Raw genomic sequence first — 23,613 nt, forward strand, 5'->3', positions numbered from 1 at the left:
GTTATTTAATGGTTTGTTAATGTTTGGTTAAGCTTCTTTAGGCATTCTGATACTAGCACACCAATTAAGTGTTGAACTCACTTATAGAAAATTATATACATCTTTAGATTGAGGGCAGCACTTAGTAAAGTTTAAATGAGCAGCCCAGCCTCCTTCACCACTTCTTCCAGGCCAGGCGGTTTCTATGAGCATGGTCTTGCAGTAGATCTGGGCTTGAGGCCAGTGGCTGCTTTTCCCTTTGGAGAATTTGATCCGCAGGCAGGGAGCAATCCTCTGCTGCTCGGCGCTATTTATGGCCAGCATGCTTTTGTGTCTTGTCATCGTTGTCCACAAATGGCAAAACTGAACATGCTTCCAAAGAGCTACAAAAGGGACGCTGGTGGACAGGCTGGGCAGTGCTTATAAAGAGCGGTTTTCACTCTTCACTGAAGTAGCACGAATGAAAGGAAGGTCTCTGTTTCAGTGAAAAACATAGGGGGCTGCTCTCAAATATCACAGACCATTTTAAAATACAATGTGTAGATTGTTACAAATCTAATCCCTAAAAACCCCTCACATAAAAGCTCTCAGGGAAGGTAAGTACTGGCCTTCATCTGTGCTGTTGATTGTAGTTTAGTTACGAACACACTGCTGTCTCCTCTGGGAAATTTCTAATAGTGGTTATGAAACTAGTTCTCTGTAGACACATTGTGGGGGTGAAGACCTGGATATGATATGATATTTCATCTGAAATGGGGTTAACAAGGGCAAATGACAGTATCTAGAGAGCAGGGTTACTGATGGCTGATGTAATGCCTATAAATACATAATACAGTTCATTGATAGCAAATGAGATATACACAAAATTACTAATAATAAATTAATAATGAAAAATTATTAAATTAATTATATTCTACATGTATCATATATTACATTTTTTAAATTATTGTTTACTAATGTTTATTATTACTTTGGAACTGACACACAGGTTATTGACCTTTAATTAGACTGGTTGATATATTAATCTGTCATCAGAAAATGATTTTGGTTGATTATAAACTCACACAAACATCTCTTAACTACACACCACTGTTCAAAAGTTTGTGGTCGTTGAGATTTTTTAAAGTTTCTGAAAAAAGTCTCTTATTCTCACCAATTCATTCATTTGATCAAAATATTCAGGGAAACAGTAATAGTGTGAAATATTATTACAGTTTAAAATAACTCTTTTCTGTTTTAATATATTTACTCCAGTCATCATTACCAGTCTTCAGTGTCACATGATCCTTCAGAAATAATTCTAATGCTGATTTGGTGATCAACAAAAAATTCTTATTTAACAAAAAAACAAACAAAAAAAATCATTAAAACAACCCATTGTGACCCATTATTATATGTTGGCAAGGATGCCTGATCATGCATTAATACAGACAAACAACAGAGCAATCTCTACACAAAAGACAGCATGCAGACAGCAAGGGAAATAAAAGTTTATTTACTTGCAAATCTTAAAAGTTGCATCTATTTTGGTCTTACATAGCCAACTTATTTATCAGAGCTTTTCTGTCCACCGCTGCACGAAACAAAGTGCCTTTCATGTAAGCCCTGAATCTCTGTGTCTGGACAAGTGTGCTGAAAATAAACAAATGACCTCTCCTTGCTCTCCAGTAGGTTCTGTGCGGTGAAAGGGTGTGTGCACTGCGCTCAGAGTATTGATAGCATGTGAGAATGTGCGACATGTTGTTAAAAACATTTCACGAATATGGTAACTAGCTTAGCTGTTCTTTCTAATTAAAACATGAAGAACTGTGAGTTTAAAGGAATAGTTAAGCCAAAAATAAAAAATTGCTGAAAATGTACTCACCTTCAGGCCAGAGGTAGATGAGTTTGTTTCTTCATCGGAACAGATTTAGCTTTACATCACTTGCTCACCAATGCATCCTCTGCAGTGAATGGGTGCCGTCAGATTGAGAGTCCAAACAGCTGATAAAAAAATATCACAGTAATCCACACCACTCCAGTCCATCACTTAATGTCTCTTGAGAAGCAAAAATCTGCATGTTTGTAAAAAACAAAACAAATCCATCAAGATGTTTTTGCTTCTGGCTAAAATACAAGTCCTGAATCAGGAGAGAAATATGCATAAGCACCATTTACAAGTGAAAACAGTTTTAAACAAATATGGTGGTGGATTTTGATGTGAAAGGACACCATGGGACAGACTTTTTCACTAGAGGAAGAGTTATTATGTTTTATGGACCGGCATTTTGGCCAGAAGCAGCAGTTATATCATTTTCACAGATATTTCATTGCCATATGAGTTAAGTGTTGTTTCGCAGTGGATTTGTTAATGCAGTGCAACATGACCCTTTGAAGGCATATCAATGTGTTATTGCATGTTGCTGGGTCACAAGATTTCACTTGAGCACAAAGTTACTCAATATGTTATTATGATGCTCTCGTCTGTGATGTTTGTTTATTTGTTTATTTATTTGGGTCCCCATTAGCTTCCACAATGTAGTTGCTATAGTCTTCCTGGGGCCCATAAAAGTGCAAAAACGTGTATACAATTAAAATACACAAATACACAAATATAACATAGATAAATGTAACATACATATAACATAACCATGTATTCATTTATCCACATATACACATTCACGCACATACAGCATTTGAAAATGTCAGTACCTATAACAGTCACAAATTAACTGGTGTAATACTATTAATTGTCATCTGTTTTAGAGTCTTCTTAAAATTACATATGTTGGATATATGCCTTATTCTTAAATCCAATTTATTCCAAGCAGATGACGATCTAACTAAAACTGTTCTTGTCATACAATTGGACCTTGCAGATGGAACCACTAACACACCTGAGCTCACCTGACGCGTAACATGCCCGTGACAATACCCACTAAAAACCAATTTATCTACAAAGGATTTTGGATTGTTTTTAAATAGAGCATTGTGCATATAACAGAGAAGGCTTATATTAAGTTTGTCCTCCACCTTTAGCCAGCCCAAACAGGTATGCATTTTATCCACATTGGAGCGAAAAGAGCAACCAAGGGCTACTCATGCGGCTCTATTCTGAACGATTTGTAATTTTTTCAGATGTCCCTGTGCAGCACTGGACCAAATTACTGAGCAGTACCCCAGATGTGACAGAACTAAAGACTGGACAACTGTTTTCATAACTGAGGGTGGACAATACGCTGAACATCTCCGAGAAAAAGCAATGCCTTTGGCCATTTTAGACACAATGTAGTCAATCTGATCAGCCCAAGAGAGCTGACTATCCAGCCTCACACCCAAGAGTTTAGTCTGACTCACCTGCTCTACCAAAGATGTATCAATAATTAGATTTAAGTTACAAGGCTTGCCAAGCATACGTTTAGTACCAAAGACTATACATTTAGTTTTAGATATATTAAGAGTTAATTTATTAAGTTTCACCCAATTTGTAATGGCATTAAGTTCATTCTGCAAGGTGCAACTTATATCAGTTATTGTAGGTGATGCATAAAACATTGTAGCATCATCTGCATAAAGTACAACATCTGCTCTTGAAACAGCATGTGACAAGTCATTAACAAACACAGAAAACAACAATGGACCCAAACAGCTGCCCTGAGGAATACCACATGACAACTGTTTACAATCAGAAAAGCTCCCATTAAAAAATACCTGCTGACTTCTACCAGAGAGATAACTGCATATCAAGGACACAGACTGATGTGAAAACCCTCTGTGATGTTGATGTCTGTATATCATTTATCAATATGTTTTGATGTCCTGAGCCGGTGCAATTTTTAATACAAGGTTATTTGATTTGATATGCTCTCTAACTTTACAATGACAAGAAATCTCCAATACCATTTTATGATAGTATGTTTTCCGAAGGTCCAAAACTGACACTTGACCATTAACTGATCATTACCTAAAGTCTTAGTAACCACACACGGTTACACTTTACTTGAAGAGGTGTGCATAAGACTGACATCACACATGTCATGAATATGAAGTTTTTTTATGCATGTTTATGACAACTGTCATTAAGTGTAATTCGCTCAGTTATGTCATTTTTAATGCAAAGATGACATTGTTTGAGATGTCTTAGTTATGGGCTAGGGTTAGGGGTAGGGTTAGGTCAAATAATGTCATGTTTGCATTAAAAAGCAAACGACACTTAATGACAGTTGTCATAAACATGCATAAAACCTCCTTCATATTCATGACATGAGTCATGTCAGTCTTATGCACACCCCTTCAAGTAAAGTGTTACCCTACAAACTATAACACGGGTCGAAGCGGTGAGCTGCAGTGTTGCACAGCAGAAATTATTATTCTGTTGTCATAAAAATAATGATCCAGTAGTGCTGGATTCTGTCAAACTCATCTGACTTGAACTAATAAATTAGTGGGGTGTTTCCTTAGTAACCGCATCACACTCCACCAGCAGGTGATATCTCTGTGACTAAAGTGAGTTTGTCTCCCTCTAGTGCTGAGTAATCACATCAACACATCGGTGACCCCCATTCTGTACAGACTTTGTTAGTGAATATTTCACTTATAAGACTGTAATGGAGTTTGTGTTATAAGTAATATGCACTAAAATATAATAATAATGTGTTTTATTTATTCACATAATAAGGAATATATAAGCCTATAGCCTATATGTATATGTAGATACAAATATACATGACATATCGAAAATTAATAAGAAAACTAAAAGAGTAAAAATTGCAATCGAATAACAGACAATCATAATTAAACGTTATTTATTTTATTCATATAGTAAAAACAGTGCTTTACAAGAAATATGTTACTACATACCATCGGAATGATAAGATAACAAGAAAAAACAAACATATAATATTCAAATCAATAACAACAATAATAAAAGTTATTTTATTTTAATAAATAGTAAAAACAGTGAATGTTTTGCTTACATGCATGTGCAGAGACAAATATACATAAAGTATGTGAACAATAAAATAACAAGACAAAAGACTAAAGCCAAACCTATAATATAATATAGATTTCAATCTAACAATAATAACCCTATTTATTTTATTTATAACGTAGTATAATGTTTACAAACTGATTTACAAGGAATATGTTTAGCCTATATGTAAATACAAATCTACATGATACCAAGAAAATTAAGAGTAAAGCCTAAATATATAATTAATAATAATATCTAATAAATGAGCGAAAGCAGTTTAAGGCTCCACCCCTCAGATCTCATGCCTCAGTGACGTCACGCACTCCGCCACATTCTTACTCCACCCGCAGCAGCCATGATGGTGGGTGCTTTTCTCTCTGACTCCCTCCACCCATATTTACACATGCAATCCTCCGATGCATCGAGTAATAACGAGCATCTGTCGTCTTTGCGTTCGTTCTGATCTTTCTGTGTGTCTCTCCGCAGCAAGAAGGGCTGGACGATGGTCCTGATTTCCTCTCGGAAGAGGACAGAGGAGTAAGTTTTTTTTCGCTTTCCTCATTTCTGTTCTGTGTCTGTGCTCCTGCTGTGTGCTGTGCATGTTTGTTGTGTGTGTTTGTAGTCAGAGGACGTGTGTGTTACTGCTGGTGTCACTGTGGCCCTGTGTGTGTGTGTGTGTGTGTGTGTGTGTGTGTGTTCACTTCCTCCTGACAAACCTCACAAACACAAACCTTTGTATGAAGAACCCACATCATGCCATGAGCTCATCTAGCTGGTTAAATAACCTTGTTAAAGTTAACAGTCAGGCAGCAGGGTAGTTTACTGTATTAAAAAACTGTTACTTTACATATTTATTTGACTAATTCTTATCTGTATAAAAGTTGACAGTGTTACTTTGTAATGTAGCATCAAATGAAACAATGTTGCTCTAAATTGTTTCAGTTATTCTGTAATTGTAACGGCTTGGTTACTGTAGATAGGCTATGCCTTACAAAACATACTGTACTGTAGCAGTGTCATGGTATTTTAATGTATACTGTACATAGTACTAAAATGTATTTTTAAGAATACCCTGTTACTTTAATGGTATGCTGTCAGTTGTGTAAGAAATATGGTTGTATAGAAAAGCTGTGGATTTAATATAATGTTTAGAATTAAAATAATGTTGCATTGGAATTTAATAAACCATATTTTCTATTAAAATATAATGGTTACTACAGATTTTGTAACTGCAAAATCTAGTTTAATATTATAATGCTTAAAAAAATCTTATCAATTAATTATATAATATTATATTGTATCATTTTACAATATTATAAGCATTTAACTATCAAAATTATGATAATTGTCTAACATTTCAGTGCAGTGCTGTTTTGTATGTGATTTGACATTTATTATATGTATATTGTAGTTGATCAATAACTAGGTTAAATGCGTATATTTGGAAAGTGTGTATTTTAGGTGATTATTTTTTTCTTTCAACGTTTAAATTAATTTTCAGTATTCCATCTTTCCTGAGAAAAATATTGTTTGAAATGGTTATAAATTGAATATGACACTGCGGTCACTGCTTGACATATCATGTCTTCTACTTAAATAAAACAATATGCATTATAAATATTTTGTAATTAGATCAAACTTTTTGTGTAATATTAAAAAACGGATGCAGCATGATCCTCACTGTTTGAGCTATTGCTGTTATTAAATGACACTGTATTTATGTAACTATTTTAATAGCCGAGGGCAGTGAATGTGGATCTTCAAACCGACGCTACACTACAGGTGGACATTTCAGACGCTCTGAGCGAGAGAGACAAGGTCAAGTTCACCGTCCATACAAAGGTACACAACATCTATGAATTAAAAACTCCCAGGATTATGTGTTTAGAATTTCAGCCCTGCCTCCGAAATCTACTTTATGCACATGTTGTTTACCGCATTCATTCATTAAGTGATGATTTATGTTTTTTCCAGAGCACTCTACCTAATTTCAAGCAAAATGAATTTTCAGTGGTCAGACAGCATGAAGAATTTATCTGGCTCCACGACTCGTTTGTGGAAAATGAAGAATACGCAGGTTATATTGTAAGTACCATTAAGTGTTTTGCATATTATAGTATAAGTTTAGTGATGAAACGGATAGTTTGGCTGTTAATCGCAATCACAGACCAGCTGTTTGCAATTATGCTAGTAGTGTAATTCTTTAATTTGCTTTACACTGGATGCTTGTTTGAACTGTATGGGTCATACTCTTGTTTAAACACGACTTTATTATGTGTGTTTGAGAGCAAACGTTCCAGTCGCTCTTGCCAAGTCTGAAATCATTGCTTAATGTCCTTTTATAGGTCTGGTGTCCATTACAAGGTCTGTTGCATGACAAATGTCATTTTGTTGTAGTTCAGGTGCATGAAAAAAGGAAATGATCTTTGGTGCAGTTTCCATTCTGGATATATTGGTTGAAACCATTATTAAACTAGAAGAGTAAACTGACAAAATTGTTGTGTGATATGCTTTATTAGTTTTCCATGTCACATTCATGGTGTTTTATTATTTTAAAGAAAGTCATCCTTTTATTCATAATAGAATGATAAGGATCATGTGACACAAGACTGGAGTAACGATGCAGAAAGTTTAGCTTTGATCACAGGAATAAATTACATCTTAAAACTGTTATTTTAAAACGTAAAAATATTTCACAGTGTTCCTGTGTTTTTGGCTTGCAGTCCTTTTTCATTAGCTTATTTTTTGCATTATTGCAGTAAAGTAAGTCTTTTGTTATCTGATTTAACATAGTTTCATCTGGGATACTCAGATTAATACTCAACAAAGAAAGAGTCCTGGCACTGACTGCCATTTACAATATCATCAAAGCAAGCCTGAATTATTTATAGCACTTTGCATTAGGCACAGCAGTGTGAGCGATTGCATTTTTCATTCAGTGAATGATATTACGAATCCCAGAGTCTCATTACCAGCACCCTCTGAAGGCAGTTTTGGGAGTCATAATGCCACTTGAATATCTAACATAAAGACTTTCCCTGTAGATTCCTCCTGCTCCTCCGAGACCGGATTTCGATGCATCTCGGGAGAAACTTCAGAAGCTGGGAGAAGGTGAAGGATCTATGACCAAGGAGGAATTCACGAAGATGAAACAGGAACTGGAGGCGTGAGTTATTAATCGTCTTCATTTATGATTGTTAGTGCATTGCTAGTTGCACGACTTCATTATTAATAATATGAAAATGTGTTGCAGTGAATATCTGGCCATCTTTAAGAAGACAGTGGCAATGCATGAGGTCTTTCTGTGCCGAGTTGCTGCCCATCCCGTCCTGCGCAAAGACTTGAACTTTCATGTTTTCTTAGAGTACAACCAAGACGTAAGTGTGCCATTATTTCTCTAAAATCTTTGGAAAATTGTAAGTACAAGTACAATATTGTTTTTAAGTGTTATTATTGCTTTTATGTATGAATTATTATTTACTTTATTGTAAACATTGTTTTAAGGCATTGAATCTTGTATATATTGAATATATAATGCATTTAATTGTTCATTTTATTCCCAATGAATTCAAGATATTAAATGTTACTTGTTAAAATGTCCTTGAATTATTTTTCTCTTTTTTTTATTTGAAACTTGGACACAAACCAAAAGAATCCGATTATTCATAACAAATGAATAAGTCTGACATCAGTGCAAAGCAGAAGAATATTTCATTAAATATATCAAAGCCATTCTCATTGTCATTCTCAGTAGAAATGGAAAAAGATCTGAGGATTTAATTGTTCATTTGCCCTTGGATTTTTCGCTTGTAATTACAGCTGAGTGTACGAGGGAAAAACAAGAAGGAAAAGCTGGAGGATTTCTTCAAGAACGTGGTGAAGTCTGCAGATGGGGTTCTTGTGGCTGGAGTGAAGGTCAGTTCAGACTGTGGCCGCCTTCCCATGTCATGTGCCTTTTTTTATGTGACTCTGCTTTTGAAATTAGGAGGTGGAGAGAGAGGCCACGAAGACAGCCACCTTTCTGAGAAATGATTTACTTTGGCTTGAGCTTCTTTGTGTTTAGCTGTAGGTTGAATGATGGTTTATGATTCCCTGGTGAATGCTTCACTAGTAGTGCAATGCACAATGGCCAAAACCAAAAATGGAGTCAAAAATGCACTATGGTACAAATGTTTAGGGTCGCATCAAAGCACACAGTAAAACCGTAATATTGGGAAATATTACAATTTAAAATGTTTTCTTTTTGAATATATTTTAAAATGTAATTTGATGCCAAGCTGAATTTTCAAGCAGCCATTACTTAAGTCTTTAGTGTCACATGATCCTTCAGAAATCATTCTGATATGCTGATTTGCTGCTCAAGAAACATGATTCTTTGATTATAAATGTTTTAATGTCACGTTTGATCAATTTAATGCATCCTTGCTGATTTAAACGTATATTAATTCACTCTTAAAAAAAACGAACTCTTACTGACTCCAAACTATTGAACAGTAGTTTTCATTTAAGACTGCCAGAAAACTTGTAAAAACATGTCCATGTCCTCATGTTTCATCCTAAAATCCTATTAGTTCGTCATGAAATTCACCTCTTCATATTTTTTTGCCCTTTACTGAACAGTCTAATAATTTTTTTTATAACAGGACGTTGATGATTTCTTTGAACACGAGAAGACATTCCTTTTAGAGTACCACAACCGTGTCAAAGACGCATCTGCCAAATCTGATCGAATGATCAGGTCTCACAAAAGTAAGTTTCTCTTTTCCATATCTTATTTTTATGGGTGATTTTGTCACACATTTGTAAATGCTTCTGGCTCACATGATCATTTAGCGTCAAGGATAAGGCAAGGACAAAGTTCTTCAGTCACAGGTAGTGTGTGTTATAAAGCTAAATGTACCTCTACCAATACCATTTCAGGTATACCCCTAAAACAAAACAAAACTGTTTTAGCATTGTGCTGTTCATCCCATCTAAGGTTAATTTGTCAAAGCTATGAACTGTAAATATGCTCATATCATGCTTCAGTGTGTGTGGATAAGGAGGTTTCTTCATTTCGCAGTGTTTGGTTCTGTTTGTGTTCATCATTAATTTGCCTGGTAAAGTTGGTTTTCTTTGATAGGAGTGATAACAGGAAATTTAAAGGTGGTACATAATACTGCTTAGTAGGAAAATTGTGTAACATGATCTGAATTTAATGCAGCTCTTTCCATTAATGCAGATGAATTCAGAAATATATTTTGGTCATTTTCTTACATCAAGTGTCTGTCCAATTCCGAGCCAAATGTTTTTCTTTTCCTTGTGTGCCGTGAGTCTTATTGGCACAACACTGAAACATGATCTGGAAAAGCAGAATGCTGTGAAATGCAGTTAAGTGCTGCATCACTGAGCCAATGACAGCATTGCCTCGTCTAGAGATCTAACAGCACGTGTGTTTCAGGTGCGGCGGATGATATCAACAGAATCGCCTCCACGCTGTACACCTTAGGAACCCAAGACTCCACAGATCTGTGCAAGTACGACAATGATTTCCCATGTAGCTCCACACAGAATGCATTTGTCCACTCCACGACTTTTCAGTTGATTTTCATGTAAACACGTGCTGTAGATGGCTGTTACATTCGCTTCAGCATATTGCGTATGATATGGCATTCTGAAAACACAGCAGTCAAGTTACAATACGTTCATCTTTTAAAAATCATGTCTCCAGGCCTTGAGTTATTTTTCCTATTCCACTACCAGCATCTCATGTTTTTCAAAGCAAAAATGCATTCTGTGCATGGCCCAGTGTGAATGCAGTCAAATCTTTGACTTGCTTTGTTATGTTCCCTCATAAACAGATTTTTCCTGAAAGTATCAGAGCTTTTTGAGAAAACACGGGTAAGTGCTTCCAATTTTATAACACAATTTTAACATGGATGCTTTTTAATATAAAGTGGTCAAAGCCCTAATTTAAACATTTAAATCTAAAACATTTACATGGTAAAAATTTTACAATAAAATATATTATTTAACTAACAATGAACAACATTTATAGCTTTTATCAATTTTTTTTATGTTAGTTAATAAAAGTACAGTTATTATTTGTTTCAGTTTACAGTGCGGTGAAATTAATATTAATAAATGCAACTTTTAATTGTAATGTAGTAGTATTCATTGTTAGGTCAAGTTAACAACAGAAGTTAATTTTTTTTTTTTTTTAATATTTTTATATTTAGATTTGTGTATAGATATTTATAATTACATATGTTTAATATTTTTACATTTTTAATTGTAAAGTTTTATGTGCTTGTGTCATATTTATTAGTTTTTTAAAAAATTACTTCCATTTAGCTTTAAATGTTTTTTTTTATTATTATTTCTGTTTTAGTTTTACTCATTTTAGTACTTCTTCTTAAAATGATTTGATTTAGATGCCAAGGCAACATTTCTCATTTTTTATATATTTTATATATTTTTTTATAAGATATACCTTTCTTTATTAATTTATTTCAGCTTTATTTTAATTACCAAAAAGCGATTTTTAATGGTTTTTGTGAATGCCACTGTACTTAACGAATGCTAATAAATGAGAAAGTGTAACCAAAATATTTAAGATTCTGCACTATTACTAGGTTATGATGTGCTATTACATAAGTAAATATGTGACATTGGCTTCAGTCTTTTCATTTTAATGTTCATAATAAACTTATATAAAAATTACTTTGTCTTTTACTTTTTCAAAGTTTTGTGACTGCCTCTTCTCTAAGGTTAAGCAAAGTTCATTTGGTGTGAGTCTAACCTCAGCAGTTTGTATCAAAAGAGAAGGCACATTTTGATGATTTAGAGAGTTAGGGGTTGTAAAGTCACTCACCTCTTCCTCTGTTGTTTTCAAACTCTGTTTCCTGTGCAGAAAATTGAAGCGCGCGTGGCGGCCGATGAGGATTTGAAACTTGCCGACTTGTTGAAGTACTACCTCAGAGAGTCGCAAGCCGCTAAGGTAGAGCCGTGTGGTCAGCATGTTGAACTGGCAGCTGGTCATTACAGGGCTTTCCTACATTAGCGAGTGATTTGTTGCTGTAGCCCTGGATGCAATTTAATTAAGCTACAGAAGTGATTCTGACTTGACTTTCCAAAGCAAAACAGTGGAACAGTGTCCTCTTAAGATTCAGTTTAATACAGTATTGATTGTTTGTTGCAGAGGATTTATCTTCTACTATTCATAGTTATTGCTTCCTGACCCAGTTTAAAATGCATTTAGATTGTTTTCTTTTTGTAAACTGCATTATCTCTTCCACAGGACCTCCTGTACAGACGAGGAAGAGCATTAGTTGATTATGAGAATGCTAATAAAGCTCTGGATAAAGCCCGAGCTAAAAACAAGGACGTCCTCCAAGCAGAAACCACACAGCAAGTGTGCTGTCAGAAGTTTGAGAAAATCTCTGAATCTGCAAAACAAGGTACTTCATCTGTATCATTCAAAGTGATTTGAGTACAACCATACTTGCTTTTACACCGTTTCCTAACCAGACGTATTGTAATAAAACGTGCTCTTCTAAACTGGTACAGGCAATTGCCATTTGTTGATTGCTTGGTTTTAATAGATGACACACTAGTTTTCATTTTACACTAGGGCTGAATAATCAAAATAACCCTGAAATAAACTTAAATTGTGATATTATCAAATTGCTACTATCAAAATCTACTGTTGCTATTATCAAAAGTCTATGATTTAATTAAATATATACAAGGCATATTTTAGAGTGAAGTGCGTGAGTTTCCAGCAGTGGGTTTAATCAGACTAAATGATTGGAGAAGTCTGTCATTTTCACTGGAATATCCAGTTATAACATTTTTACTAAACATCACAAGGTCAGAACTTTTTTTTTTTTTATACAAATGAAACCTATGCTTACAATTAGATCTAAAACATGCATTTAGAAAAACAGAAGGAGAATTTTCATTTCATGCTGACCTCTCCTTGAGGTTTTCATCAAATAAAAACTTGATTGTTTAAGCTTTAAAAATTAAGATGGCCAAAAATATTAGTATTGTAATTTTAAAGTTATACTGTAATAAAATTCTTCTTCTTCTGCTTCTTTTTCTTCTTTTCCTCCTCCTTCAATACAATGTTTTTATTTTATGGTGATATATTGCAACAGAAATATGTATTTGTTTAATGCTTTTATTTAGTAATAATAATCAAAAATAAATAGTCATTATTATAAAAATAAAAAAAATCTCTCTCTATATATATATATATATATATATATATATATATTTATTTATTTATTTATTTATATATGTGTGTGGTATGTATGTATGTGTATGTATATATATATATATATATATATATATATATATATATATATATATATATATATTTTTTTTTTTTTTTTATTATTTATATATAAATAAAATTATATATGTATAATTTTTTTTTTGTTTTTTTTTGTTTTTTATTATTATTATTTATTTATTTTTTGTCATGTTGATTATTTAATTACAAAATTTTGGGCCAAATTGTGCAGCCCTGCAAGTGGGGACTTTTTTATTTTTTATTACATGTTTTCACAATCTGAATTTTGTTTATCAGAAAAATCACATTTCTTTTGAAGTTTTATTCCCCAAATCGTGCAGCTCTACTTTTGCTTTTAATTTGGATATAGAATTATCTTTGGAAAAGGTGTTATGTGGAAATACGTTTTTTGAAAATGACCTCGATGTTAAATTATGTGGCATATTGGTTTTAACCTCAGATTGCTCCAGGGAGTTTTATTAAAATTACCGGGAGTCACTTTGGATAAAAGCATCTGCTAAACGGCTGTTTGCTCACTGAATATTAATGCTCGTGTTCCATTTAGAACTGATAGATTTCAAGACACGGCGAGTAGCAGCGTTCAGAAAGAACTTGGTGGAACTGGCCGAGCTGGAACTCAAACATGCCAAGGTTTCCATTCACTTTATACTCTGACTCTCAATAATGTCAAATCCACGTATTGTTTATTCAGAATATCTCTCTCTCTCTCCAGGGGAATCTACAATTGCTGCAGAGCTGTCTGGGGGTCCTGAAAGGGGACACTTAGGTACTGGAGCCAGGTTCTCCATATAGGGCTTTCCCTGCTTTGGTCTCGTCTTCATTCGGAAGATGGAGGAGAGAACATACCTGGGGTCAGTTTGTCTAAAGAGACGTCTGTACTTACCACTACCAGAGACACCATACTCCCTCCACAACCCCCCTAAAGTGAAGCAGTCCACTGTGGAAGATCACCTGATCCACACAGCACAAGATATACGACTTCATTTAATCACACATTTTTAACTTTCAATTGTTCATTGTTTTCCATGGGATTGGCTACATTATTCTCGTTTTGGCAGTTTTTGTCCCGTTTGTTTCGTTTCGCTTGTTTTTGTTTTCTCTGTTGTAATCTAAGTTAGTTTTGGTGATCTGTGTGTGGATGCTGCTCAGATATCTTGTTCAAGTTGAGCTGATTGTTATTACAATTAAAGTGTATGGTCACTCAAAGCCTTGTACATGTGTTAGTTTTCATCGTATAGCTATGGATCATCATAATCAGACTAATTTTCTGCAAAGCAGTCTATTCCTCTTTTTTTCCCCATTCCTAACAAATAATGCTTCAGTATGTTTGCCTTAAAATGTAGATTAATGACATTGTTAAAAAGAAATCATACATGGATGCAGTTTTTCTCCTTTAAGTGCACTGTATATGAATGTTGTTTTCTTTTTCACAATATGTGACCAAATCTTCCATTTATTCCGATGGAGGAATGCTGACATAAACGCTGATAACAATGATAAACTGACCATGAAAATAAGAAAAAATAAATGATGCTGTTTACTTTAAGTGAGATTTTTTTTTTTTATGTCAGAAAAACTGATGGTTTGAATTAATGGACTAAATAAAGGCAGTGTTCGCTTACTGGTAAAATATTTTTTTATCGTACACAATTTATTTAATAGAATCCAGCTGCCATGGGAGAACTTTAAATAGCCTTTGAATATTTATTAAATATGAAAATACATTTACACAACTTGTAACCGTAATCATAATAGTGATTTTAAATAGTAAATATATATATATTTTTAATGGCTTTTATTTTGTTAGCTTTATTTTGAAAAGAGCGTGACCCGGAAATATTCCATAACTTGCTTTCCGGTGCTGAAGTGAAGTAAACACGCGTTTTATTTCCCTTGTGTTTTACTCGAAATAAGAAAAATGAACCGAAAAGATGATTATGATTCATATGAGATTGAAGAGCCAAGTGATGAGGAAGGAGCCGGAAGCAGGTAAATAACAAAAAACACTCTTTATCTGCACACATGTAAACAAACGTGAACATCAGTATCAGGGTTATGTATTTTACTTTATACTTACTTTACTTTTGTCATTTAGCAGACGCTTTTGTCTTACAAATAAGAAAAAGTAACTAAAACTAAAAAGTTACAACTCTATAAATACTATATACCCACATATAGGTATTTTTTATAGGCCGTATGTATGTTATACTTTGGTGTTGGTATACATTAGTCGTATTTCCTTCGAGTCGAGTTGTAAACATGAACACCATGGTTGTATTTTCTCAGTTCTGAGGATGAGCTGGATATTCTTCTCCACGGGACGCCGGAACAGAAGAAGAAGCTGATCAGAGAGTATCTGACGGGGGAGAGCGAGTCCTCCAGTGGAGATGAGTTTGAGAAGGAGATGGAGGCAGAGCTCAGCAGCACCATGAAGAGCCTGGAGTGCAGCTGGACGGCATCTTCAGCTCAAGGTTTCACAAACACACGTGCAATTACCAGTGTTACCATTTAAATCTAATATAGCAGTGAATAAACTCAATTTATGATTTAATGTACAGGTCAAACATCTGGGACCAGTGACAGCACTGCCACAGCAAACAAGCAACAGACTCAGGAGTATGACAGCATTTACTTTGACTCTGAAGATGAAGATGAAGATGATGGCACATCTGGTAATTATTTGAAAAATAAATAAATTGTCTATTGTACAAGAATATCAGTTGTTAATATGGATACATTTTGAGATCACAAATAAAATATTGTTTTCGTTCCTCTTAAAAGACATTTTTATTTTTTACAGTTTAGACATTTTACATAAAGGATGTTCAGTTCAACACAATAGTCAACTTTTAAAAGTAAGGTTTAATTTTAGATATTATTTATATATTTGATCAAAAAAAGAATCTGAGCGTTTTTGGGACTGAATGTATCAAAAGTTACAAACAATGTAATGCCTGATTTTGATAAACACATTAAGTTTGGTGTTTTATTTAAAAAAAAATAGTAGTAGTATTTTGATTGTAGGTCAGTTTTATTTAGACAAGTTTTGCGGCATTTGAAAATGTAATTTTTAGTCCTTAAGTTACCTAAAAAAGACTTAACTCTCTAAATAACTTGCTAAATAAATTGATTAACCCTTCAGGTTTAACTTGTTATAATTTGCTTTTATTTTTTTGAATTGTATATGTATATATATTATTGAAACCATAGTCAACATAGAGCATGAAGAGTAGATGTGTTTCAAAGAACGTGTTCATGTCTATTAGACACATGAAAGAAGAAATACCAGGTTCCCACGACTTCTCTTTCTTTGCACTGAGCAATTTACTGACACAAACCTGTTTACATTTTTGCACGACAGGGTAGCTCTTCTTCTGAACATGCAAAATGTACATTTATTATTTATTATTAGATTTGTTTGCCTCTCTGTGCCCATATACTGTGTTTTGAGGCAGCTAAATTCTCAATAAAACTGTTTGTATTGTTATATTTTCCAGTTTCTGTTGTCAGACAACGGAATGAATATGAAATGGTGACTGAAGCACGACACATTAAGACTAGGCTACATAACCAGCTCTCCCTTCCAAGATGTTAATCTGCACAAAAATCCTGATAATCGAGTCGTCGTCTGATTAAAATCAAATACACATAAGATCATGACAATAGCTGTGCTCTTGGCTATACTTGCGTGTAAAATTGGAGTAGCAACATATCTGTTTTAACTGAAATATATATAAATATAGATTTATGTTTATAATGTATGTGATGGTTTCTTATTACTTTTTTTGTATGCTGACTTTTATTTTCATTATCAATATTTTTTGCTGAGCACCCAGTTTAAGAGTGATGAGCGATAATGTGGTGAACAAGCATAATAAAGGGTAAATAAGTTATGTTAATATGGTTTTCTGTGCTGTATCAGGCAGCTCTCAGGGTCTGAGGAGGAAGCAGCGCTCTGTTCTCACAAATGATGAGCTGTTATATGACCCAGACGAGGATGATCGCGACCAGGCTTGGGTGGATGCAAAAAGAAAAGAGTAGGTTTTGGTCACAAAAAAAATGTATGCAGGCAACAAATGGTAGTTCATAGCTTATTTCCATTTTTTTTTATACAGATACAGAAATCAGAGGCGGCTGCCAGCATCAGCAAACAGAAGAAACCAATCACACACTGTTCCAAGCAGTGACGCGGTCCTCAACTGTCCCGCCTGTATGACCACCCTGTGCCTGGACTGTCAGAGGTACGGTCACATTCAGCTCATATTGCACTGTGAGCATCTGTGAAGATTAGTCTATTTTTTAAATAAATGTCTTCTCAACCCGCAGGCATGAGAAATATCGGACCCAGTACAGAGCCATGTTCGTGATGAACTGCACAGTCAACAAAGAGGAAGTGCTGCGCTATAAAACCGCCAATAAGAGAAAGCAGAGCCGGCGCCGGAAGAAGGCCCGTCAGGAGACCACGTCCTCATCCACAGAGACTGAAATGGAGTCAAGTGCAGGTCTGACTGATGCACGCTTGGCAGGAATGGATGAAGAAGAGATATATCACCCAGTCAAGTGCACAGAATGCTCCACTGAAGTAGCAGTGTATGATAAAGATGAGGTGTATCATTTCTTCAACATCCTAGCAAGTCACTGCTAAGGACATTTACTGGACTTATAAATACAAACCACATGTTTCGGTGGGTTTGATGATATGCATCACCGGACAACTTTACTGTACAGTACATATAAAGAGCGAGAGATAAGTTTTTGGCGGGAAAGTAATATGGCTAGACATGTCATTTTATTTATAGGGTTTTTATATTTGATTTATATTCTGTTTACACTTCCTGTAAATAACATTTCAGATTTGCATAAAAGTTGTTCTGTTGACTTCCCTTTTATTGAATAGTATTTTTATACACAGTAGAGGGCATGGAAATGATTCAAACTAAACATATTGCTGGAAAAAGCATTTAGCTAAGCACTTAATGTGCTCTGAAAGTGAACGAATAAATGTTTTAATTTTGATCTTATAGAAAATTAAATTCCTATCAAATATGACGGCGTCTTATGTTTACTTTTTTGGCACTCCGTAATATCCCTCCATTTCTTTTCCAGCGCATGACTTTTATTTTGTTATGTTTGTTCTGCACCGGAAGGAAGCGCCGAGACCAACACGTCGAGCTGGGAGACAATATGGCGTTAGGAGATATCTGGAAACAATTGTCTTGGTTTTATTACCAATATATACTCGTAACAGCTCTGTATATGTTGGAGCCGTGGGAGAGAACGATCTTCAGTATCCTTTTTTCGTCAAATACAGAGCTTTATATGCTTTAAAACAGTATTTGGAAGAGTGCTTACCTCCACGTAAGGTTTCCTTGCTATTCAAGTGTGTATCATACGATTAACTAAATATGGTTAGCATATACTAAAATTGTTTACCTGAACGAATTAATGTATTTTCGATCAACATTGACTGTAAAAGTGTGGTGTGCTGATTGTAAATCTATTACATCTGCAACAGCTGATTCGTATTTAGTTGCTTTTTAAAGTTATATTTGCATGACTGATTATATGCAAATTCAGATTAATTAAATCGTGGGTAGTTTTCTTGTGGGTGTGATGTTTAACATTTGAATAATTGACACATGACTTGATTTTCAGGCGTCTTCTCTCTTCTGTGATGATCTGTGTTACTGGGTCATGTCAGCTGACTTGTTTAAGGACTTGTACATCTTTATTCTAACCTTAATATATTTCGTTTTCTTATTTATTCTTCAGATAAATTATAAAATTCAATTAAGTGTGACCACAAAACCAGTCATATGGGTCAATTTTTTTAAATTGATATTTATACAATGAATAAATAAGCTGTCCATTGATGTATGGTTTGTTAGGACAATATTTGTCAGAGATACAACTATTAGAAAATCTGGAATCTGAGGGTGCAAAAAAATCTAAATATTGAGAAATTCGCCTTTAAAGTTGTCCAAATGAAGTTCTTTGCAATGCATATTAACTTTTGATATATTTACAGTAGGAAATTTACATGCATCTTTACTTAATATCCTAATGATTTTTGGCATAAAAGAAAAATTGATCATTTTGACCCATACAATGTATTTTTGGCTATTGCTACAAATACATCCCTGGTACTTATGACTGGTTTTGTGTTCCAGGAACACAAATGTGTTTGGTAAGTATTTTCTGTTTAATACACCGTATTTGTAACAATAACTAATTATGAACTATTTTTGTTACTGGTCTACTGATAAAATGTAAACTTGCTTTAAATGTTACAGTTTTACTGCATTTTTTGAAGCTGGCAAATAATGTTTAACACATACAGTGTTTATAAGAGTAATAAAATATATTTTCATTAGCAGTCTGTTGATTAGAAAATATAAAATTCAGTTAATTATTGAAAAATGTGTATTTTAAAAAAAAAATTTGCACACAGCTAAATTGTGTTTCTCATTAAGATTATATTTTAAATGCTTCATTTTGTATAGACACATATAAATTGTGTATGCATTACTGTATTTCATTTTAGAAAGGCCATAAAGTCTGAAAAAGCAGGTAACATTTTATAAATAATCATAATCTCACTGCTCCAATTTAAAGCAATGCTCCACTCCAAGGAAAATTGTGCTAAATGCCTATTCACTAGATGTCACTCATGGTTTCCTTTCAGTGTTATTCAAGTATTATTATTGAGATACGTTTTAATAATATTCAAAATTTTTATATTTATATATTTTTTTAATTTGGTATTTTTTGTGCTTTTCTGTAGGTCTGTATAGTTTTAAATTTTTTATTTCAGTTTTAGGTAATTTAGTACATCCAGTTAAACTAAAGAAAGTTTATTTTTTACACATTTTTTTTTTTTTTTTTTTATGGTTGTAGTATACTATAATAACCCTGTTTCCTTCTGCAAAATGATTTTCTTAATAAGACGGTCAGATTCCCTCCTGATCACGGTGGCAGCGATGGCAGTCTACACCGGTTATGTGTTCATGCCTCAGCACATAATGGCCATATTACACTATTTTGAAGTGGTCCAGTGACGTCATCAGCCGGGATCATCGGGATGCAACCTCCACTTGGTGGCCAGAAAAAAAATGAACTGCTCTTGAACTGTTCACAACGATGTCTGTGATTTACTTCAAAGGAGGACACTTGTGTATGTTGAAGAAGACCAACGTTGAGGAGTGTGGTAGAGGCCTGTCTAATTGAGTAATTCTGTGTGAAGAGCACAGTCTGCAACAGCAAAAGCACACACCGCCCTTGCTAGAAATATATCCTTTTATATATATATATAGTATGATTTTTTTTTTTTTTTAAATAATGCTTCTTGTTTCGTTTCATGACAGTGATACATATTTTTTTATATAAATGTGTATATTTAATTGTATACATATTTGTATAGTTTTACACAGATTTATTTTGCCTGAAATGATTTGGTTTGCCATAGCGGACTGATGAATTATTGATACTGTTTTTGTCACCAACGGAAATCTATTTTTTATTAGACCCTTGTGAGTCATACGTTAAATAATTACCTGCGCTATGTGTGATGTCAATGTTGATGCTTCAGAACTGATTGCTCAGGTCATAAAAGCCCGCTTAAATAAACTCTTTCTTTATTCGACTTGATCTTTTGTTTTTGGTATGACTTTGATGCATTTATTCAGCATATGCTCAGTAAAGTTCTGTTTCTGCCTGAGAAAAAGTGAGATATTTTGATGTATGGAAATCATTTTTTTTAATTGGATGTTTAATTTTTTTCTTCTGTTATCTGAAGTTTTGATGCAGTTTGTGTGTAAATTTGTATGTATTTTATCAGTAAGTAAACATTAACGTGAATAACATATGCTATCTTCCCATTAGTTATGAAATAAAATGCAAATTAAATGATCTTGAAGATATTTAATAAATGTACTTGTTTAAGTCTTGCTAAATTATCAGCTGATCAACATAGTTTTTTAATAAAGATTTAATCCATTTCAAATTGTAATTTATGTCCCATTTCTTATACCGAAAGATGGCTGTTAGATTTGTAATTTAAAAAAAATGCTATAAATATTAAAATTTGCTACAAGCAGGCACAACATGAGTGAATGTGATTACAGAGTATATGTGCATGGCTACGTGTCTCAGCATGTATACAAACCACATTTCAATAGGAGGATCATATTTATCAGTTGTTTACGGTGGTTATCTGGGTTAACCCACAATACACAGTATGTTTCTGTGAAATACAAGTTGATCTATAAATATTGATCTTCGCCAAACAGGTGGAACTGAAGATATGGATGAATCCGTTTAGTTTATAATCAGCTTTGACACGGCAACCAATCATATCATGTCCAGCTCACAAATTCATATCGTTGGCATGAGCTCAAAATGAAAATAGCAGCTGGTTGCACTTTAAACTACAGGATGAGGGTGTTCTCACGTACGCCACCGCGGGTCATCTGGAGTTTGCACTCTAGATGTACAGCAATGTCCTGCCAGAGTTGCAGTTCTAAGAAGAAGCTCTGTTGGGCAAGGCAGCGTCATCTGGGATGGCCTGAGGTGAGTATATGATCCGTGGACAAGTAAGGGGATATAATCCTAAATTTCTCCAAATCTGTTCTGATGTAGAAACAAACTCATCTACATCTCGGATGGCCTGAGATTTCATGTTCAGTAAATTTTCATCTATTCCTTTAAAGACAAACACAAATCAGGAAAGTCACTGTTAGTCAGACCCAAACAGGTGCAGGACATGCATTTTCTTAAATACAAAACAGTTGTAAAAGCATTTTATGCACATATAGTATTGATTTTACCTACCATGGACAATCTGAGTTGAACTGATGGATGTTGTAACATCTGAAATGGTAGTTTACATCACAGCATCATATCATATTCCATTGTGCAACATGTGGGTTCCTTTGACCTTTCTCTCTGCAGAAATCAAAGCCAACAAATAGCTGTCATTTGGGTTAGTACAAACGTCACGTCTGTGATATGGCTTTAATTATTTCCGTGCTATATTTAGCAAATCAAAGTGCATTCTGCAGTGTTTCAAGCCATTTCAGAGCCACATCAGATTTAACCCCTTGTGCACCTCACAGTGAGTTCTAGAGAAAAAGAATGATTAACATTACTGTAATAGGAAATACAAATAGACAGTTAACAAATGATGAAACCGCTGAAATCAGATGATAAACTAACTAACTGTGACTAACTATTTGAAGATGAATTACTGGCAAAGCTTCTGGGAAAAATCTGCATTTTTCCAAATTTTCTAGAAATGTATTACCTTTTTCACTTTTAAAACACAATTTATGATAAAAACAAATAAAAAATAAATATTTAAGATTCTAGGTCAAAAAAATATGCCGCTGATGTTGGTATAAATGAACTTTGTAAAGAAGGTCAGATTTACTTATGTAGAATCTTTAACAATAATAAATGAATCATTGTTATTATTTATTATTATTATAGCATTTTAATGGCTCAGTGACACTTGAATCCCAATTGCATCATGACTATTACAATAATCATTTATTTCTGTTGCTTTTGTTAAATAATAATAAAAAATAATCAGATTTTTCTCATTAATTCTAATAACTAACAATAAAACAAAAACAGAGAAATTTGTTTCACTGATCATGTGAACTTTGTACATATGGTCAGATTTTCCTAATAATAATAACAATAATAAAGTAATATTTGTATTATTATAACAGTATTTTAATTGCTCAATGACAAATAAGCATAAAATAAATGACTATATGCATCTTAAATTATGACTGTTCTTGAAATTGACCTGAAGTAATTATTCTATTCTGTGCAGGCTTGTGTAAGCTAAGCTCTAAATTAGGCATTGACACATGTGATGGTGTTCACGTACTCAGACTCTCCCCTTTCAATTCGTCAAAGAGCCAAACAATATTTGTTTCATGTTTTTTATTTCTTTCTATTTTATTTTTGAATTAAAGTAGGCCTATTTTGTATTTATTTATTTACATTTACAGTTTAAAATTGACAATAGACGAACATCAGTAATTTGTCCCAGAACCAAACGATATTTGTATCTATATGTTTCTAAATTGTATCTGTTTTATTTTGAATTACATTTTTTGATTTATTTACATTTAGCTACATTTTAAAAAGTGACTAACAATAGACGAAAATTAGTAATTTGTCACAGACCAAACAATATTTGTTTTTATATGTTTGTATTTGAAGAGTTCATTTGCAAAAACAGATATTTTTTTGCAGATATATAAAAACAGTGTTTGTAACAATTTTCAAAAATCATGTTTTTTCATTGTGAATTCCAAATCATCTCAATGAAACTGCAGTTGGGTTATTTTGATTAGATGAAAAATAACTAAAA

The 23,613-nt window shown here is 33.7% G+C and overlaps 2 protein-coding genes across 2 annotated transcripts; both read left to right on the forward strand.

Moving 5' to 3' along the window:
* The first annotated feature begins 5,257 nt into the window (after positions 1-5,257).
* LOC306850003 (sorting nexin-6) lies at positions 5,258-14,855 on the forward strand. The gene is made up of 14 exons (XM_079385409.1): positions 5,258-5,291; positions 5,417-5,467; positions 6,668-6,772; positions 6,905-7,015; positions 7,975-8,096; positions 8,184-8,307; positions 8,750-8,845; positions 9,574-9,679; positions 10,371-10,446; positions 10,771-10,810; positions 11,823-11,909; positions 12,210-12,369; positions 13,774-13,859; positions 13,942-14,855. Exons 1-14 carry the CDS (start codon positions 5,286-5,288, stop codon positions 13,993-13,995), a joined length of 1,224 nt encoding a protein of 407 aa, XP_079241535.1. The 5' UTR covers positions 5,258-5,285; the 3' UTR covers positions 13,996-14,855.
* A 224-nt stretch (positions 14,856-15,079) lies between these two features.
* Positions 15,080-18,277, forward strand: LOC306849988 (E2F-associated phosphoprotein-like). The gene is made up of 6 exons (XM_079385393.1): positions 15,080-15,218; positions 15,516-15,700; positions 15,788-15,901; positions 17,152-17,266; positions 17,345-17,470; positions 17,556-18,277. The coding sequence occupies exons 1-6, from the start codon at positions 15,148-15,150 to the stop codon at positions 17,872-17,874; spliced, it is 930 nt and encodes a 309-aa protein (XP_079241519.1). The 5' UTR covers positions 15,080-15,147; the 3' UTR covers positions 17,875-18,277.
* Positions 18,278-23,613: the final 5,336 nt, after the last annotated feature.

The sequence above is a fragment of the Barbus barbus genome (genome assembly GCF_936440315.1).
Source record: "Barbus barbus genome assembly, chromosome: 30".
Classification (NCBI taxonomy): domain Eukaryota; kingdom Metazoa; phylum Chordata; class Actinopteri; order Cypriniformes; family Cyprinidae; genus Barbus; species Barbus barbus.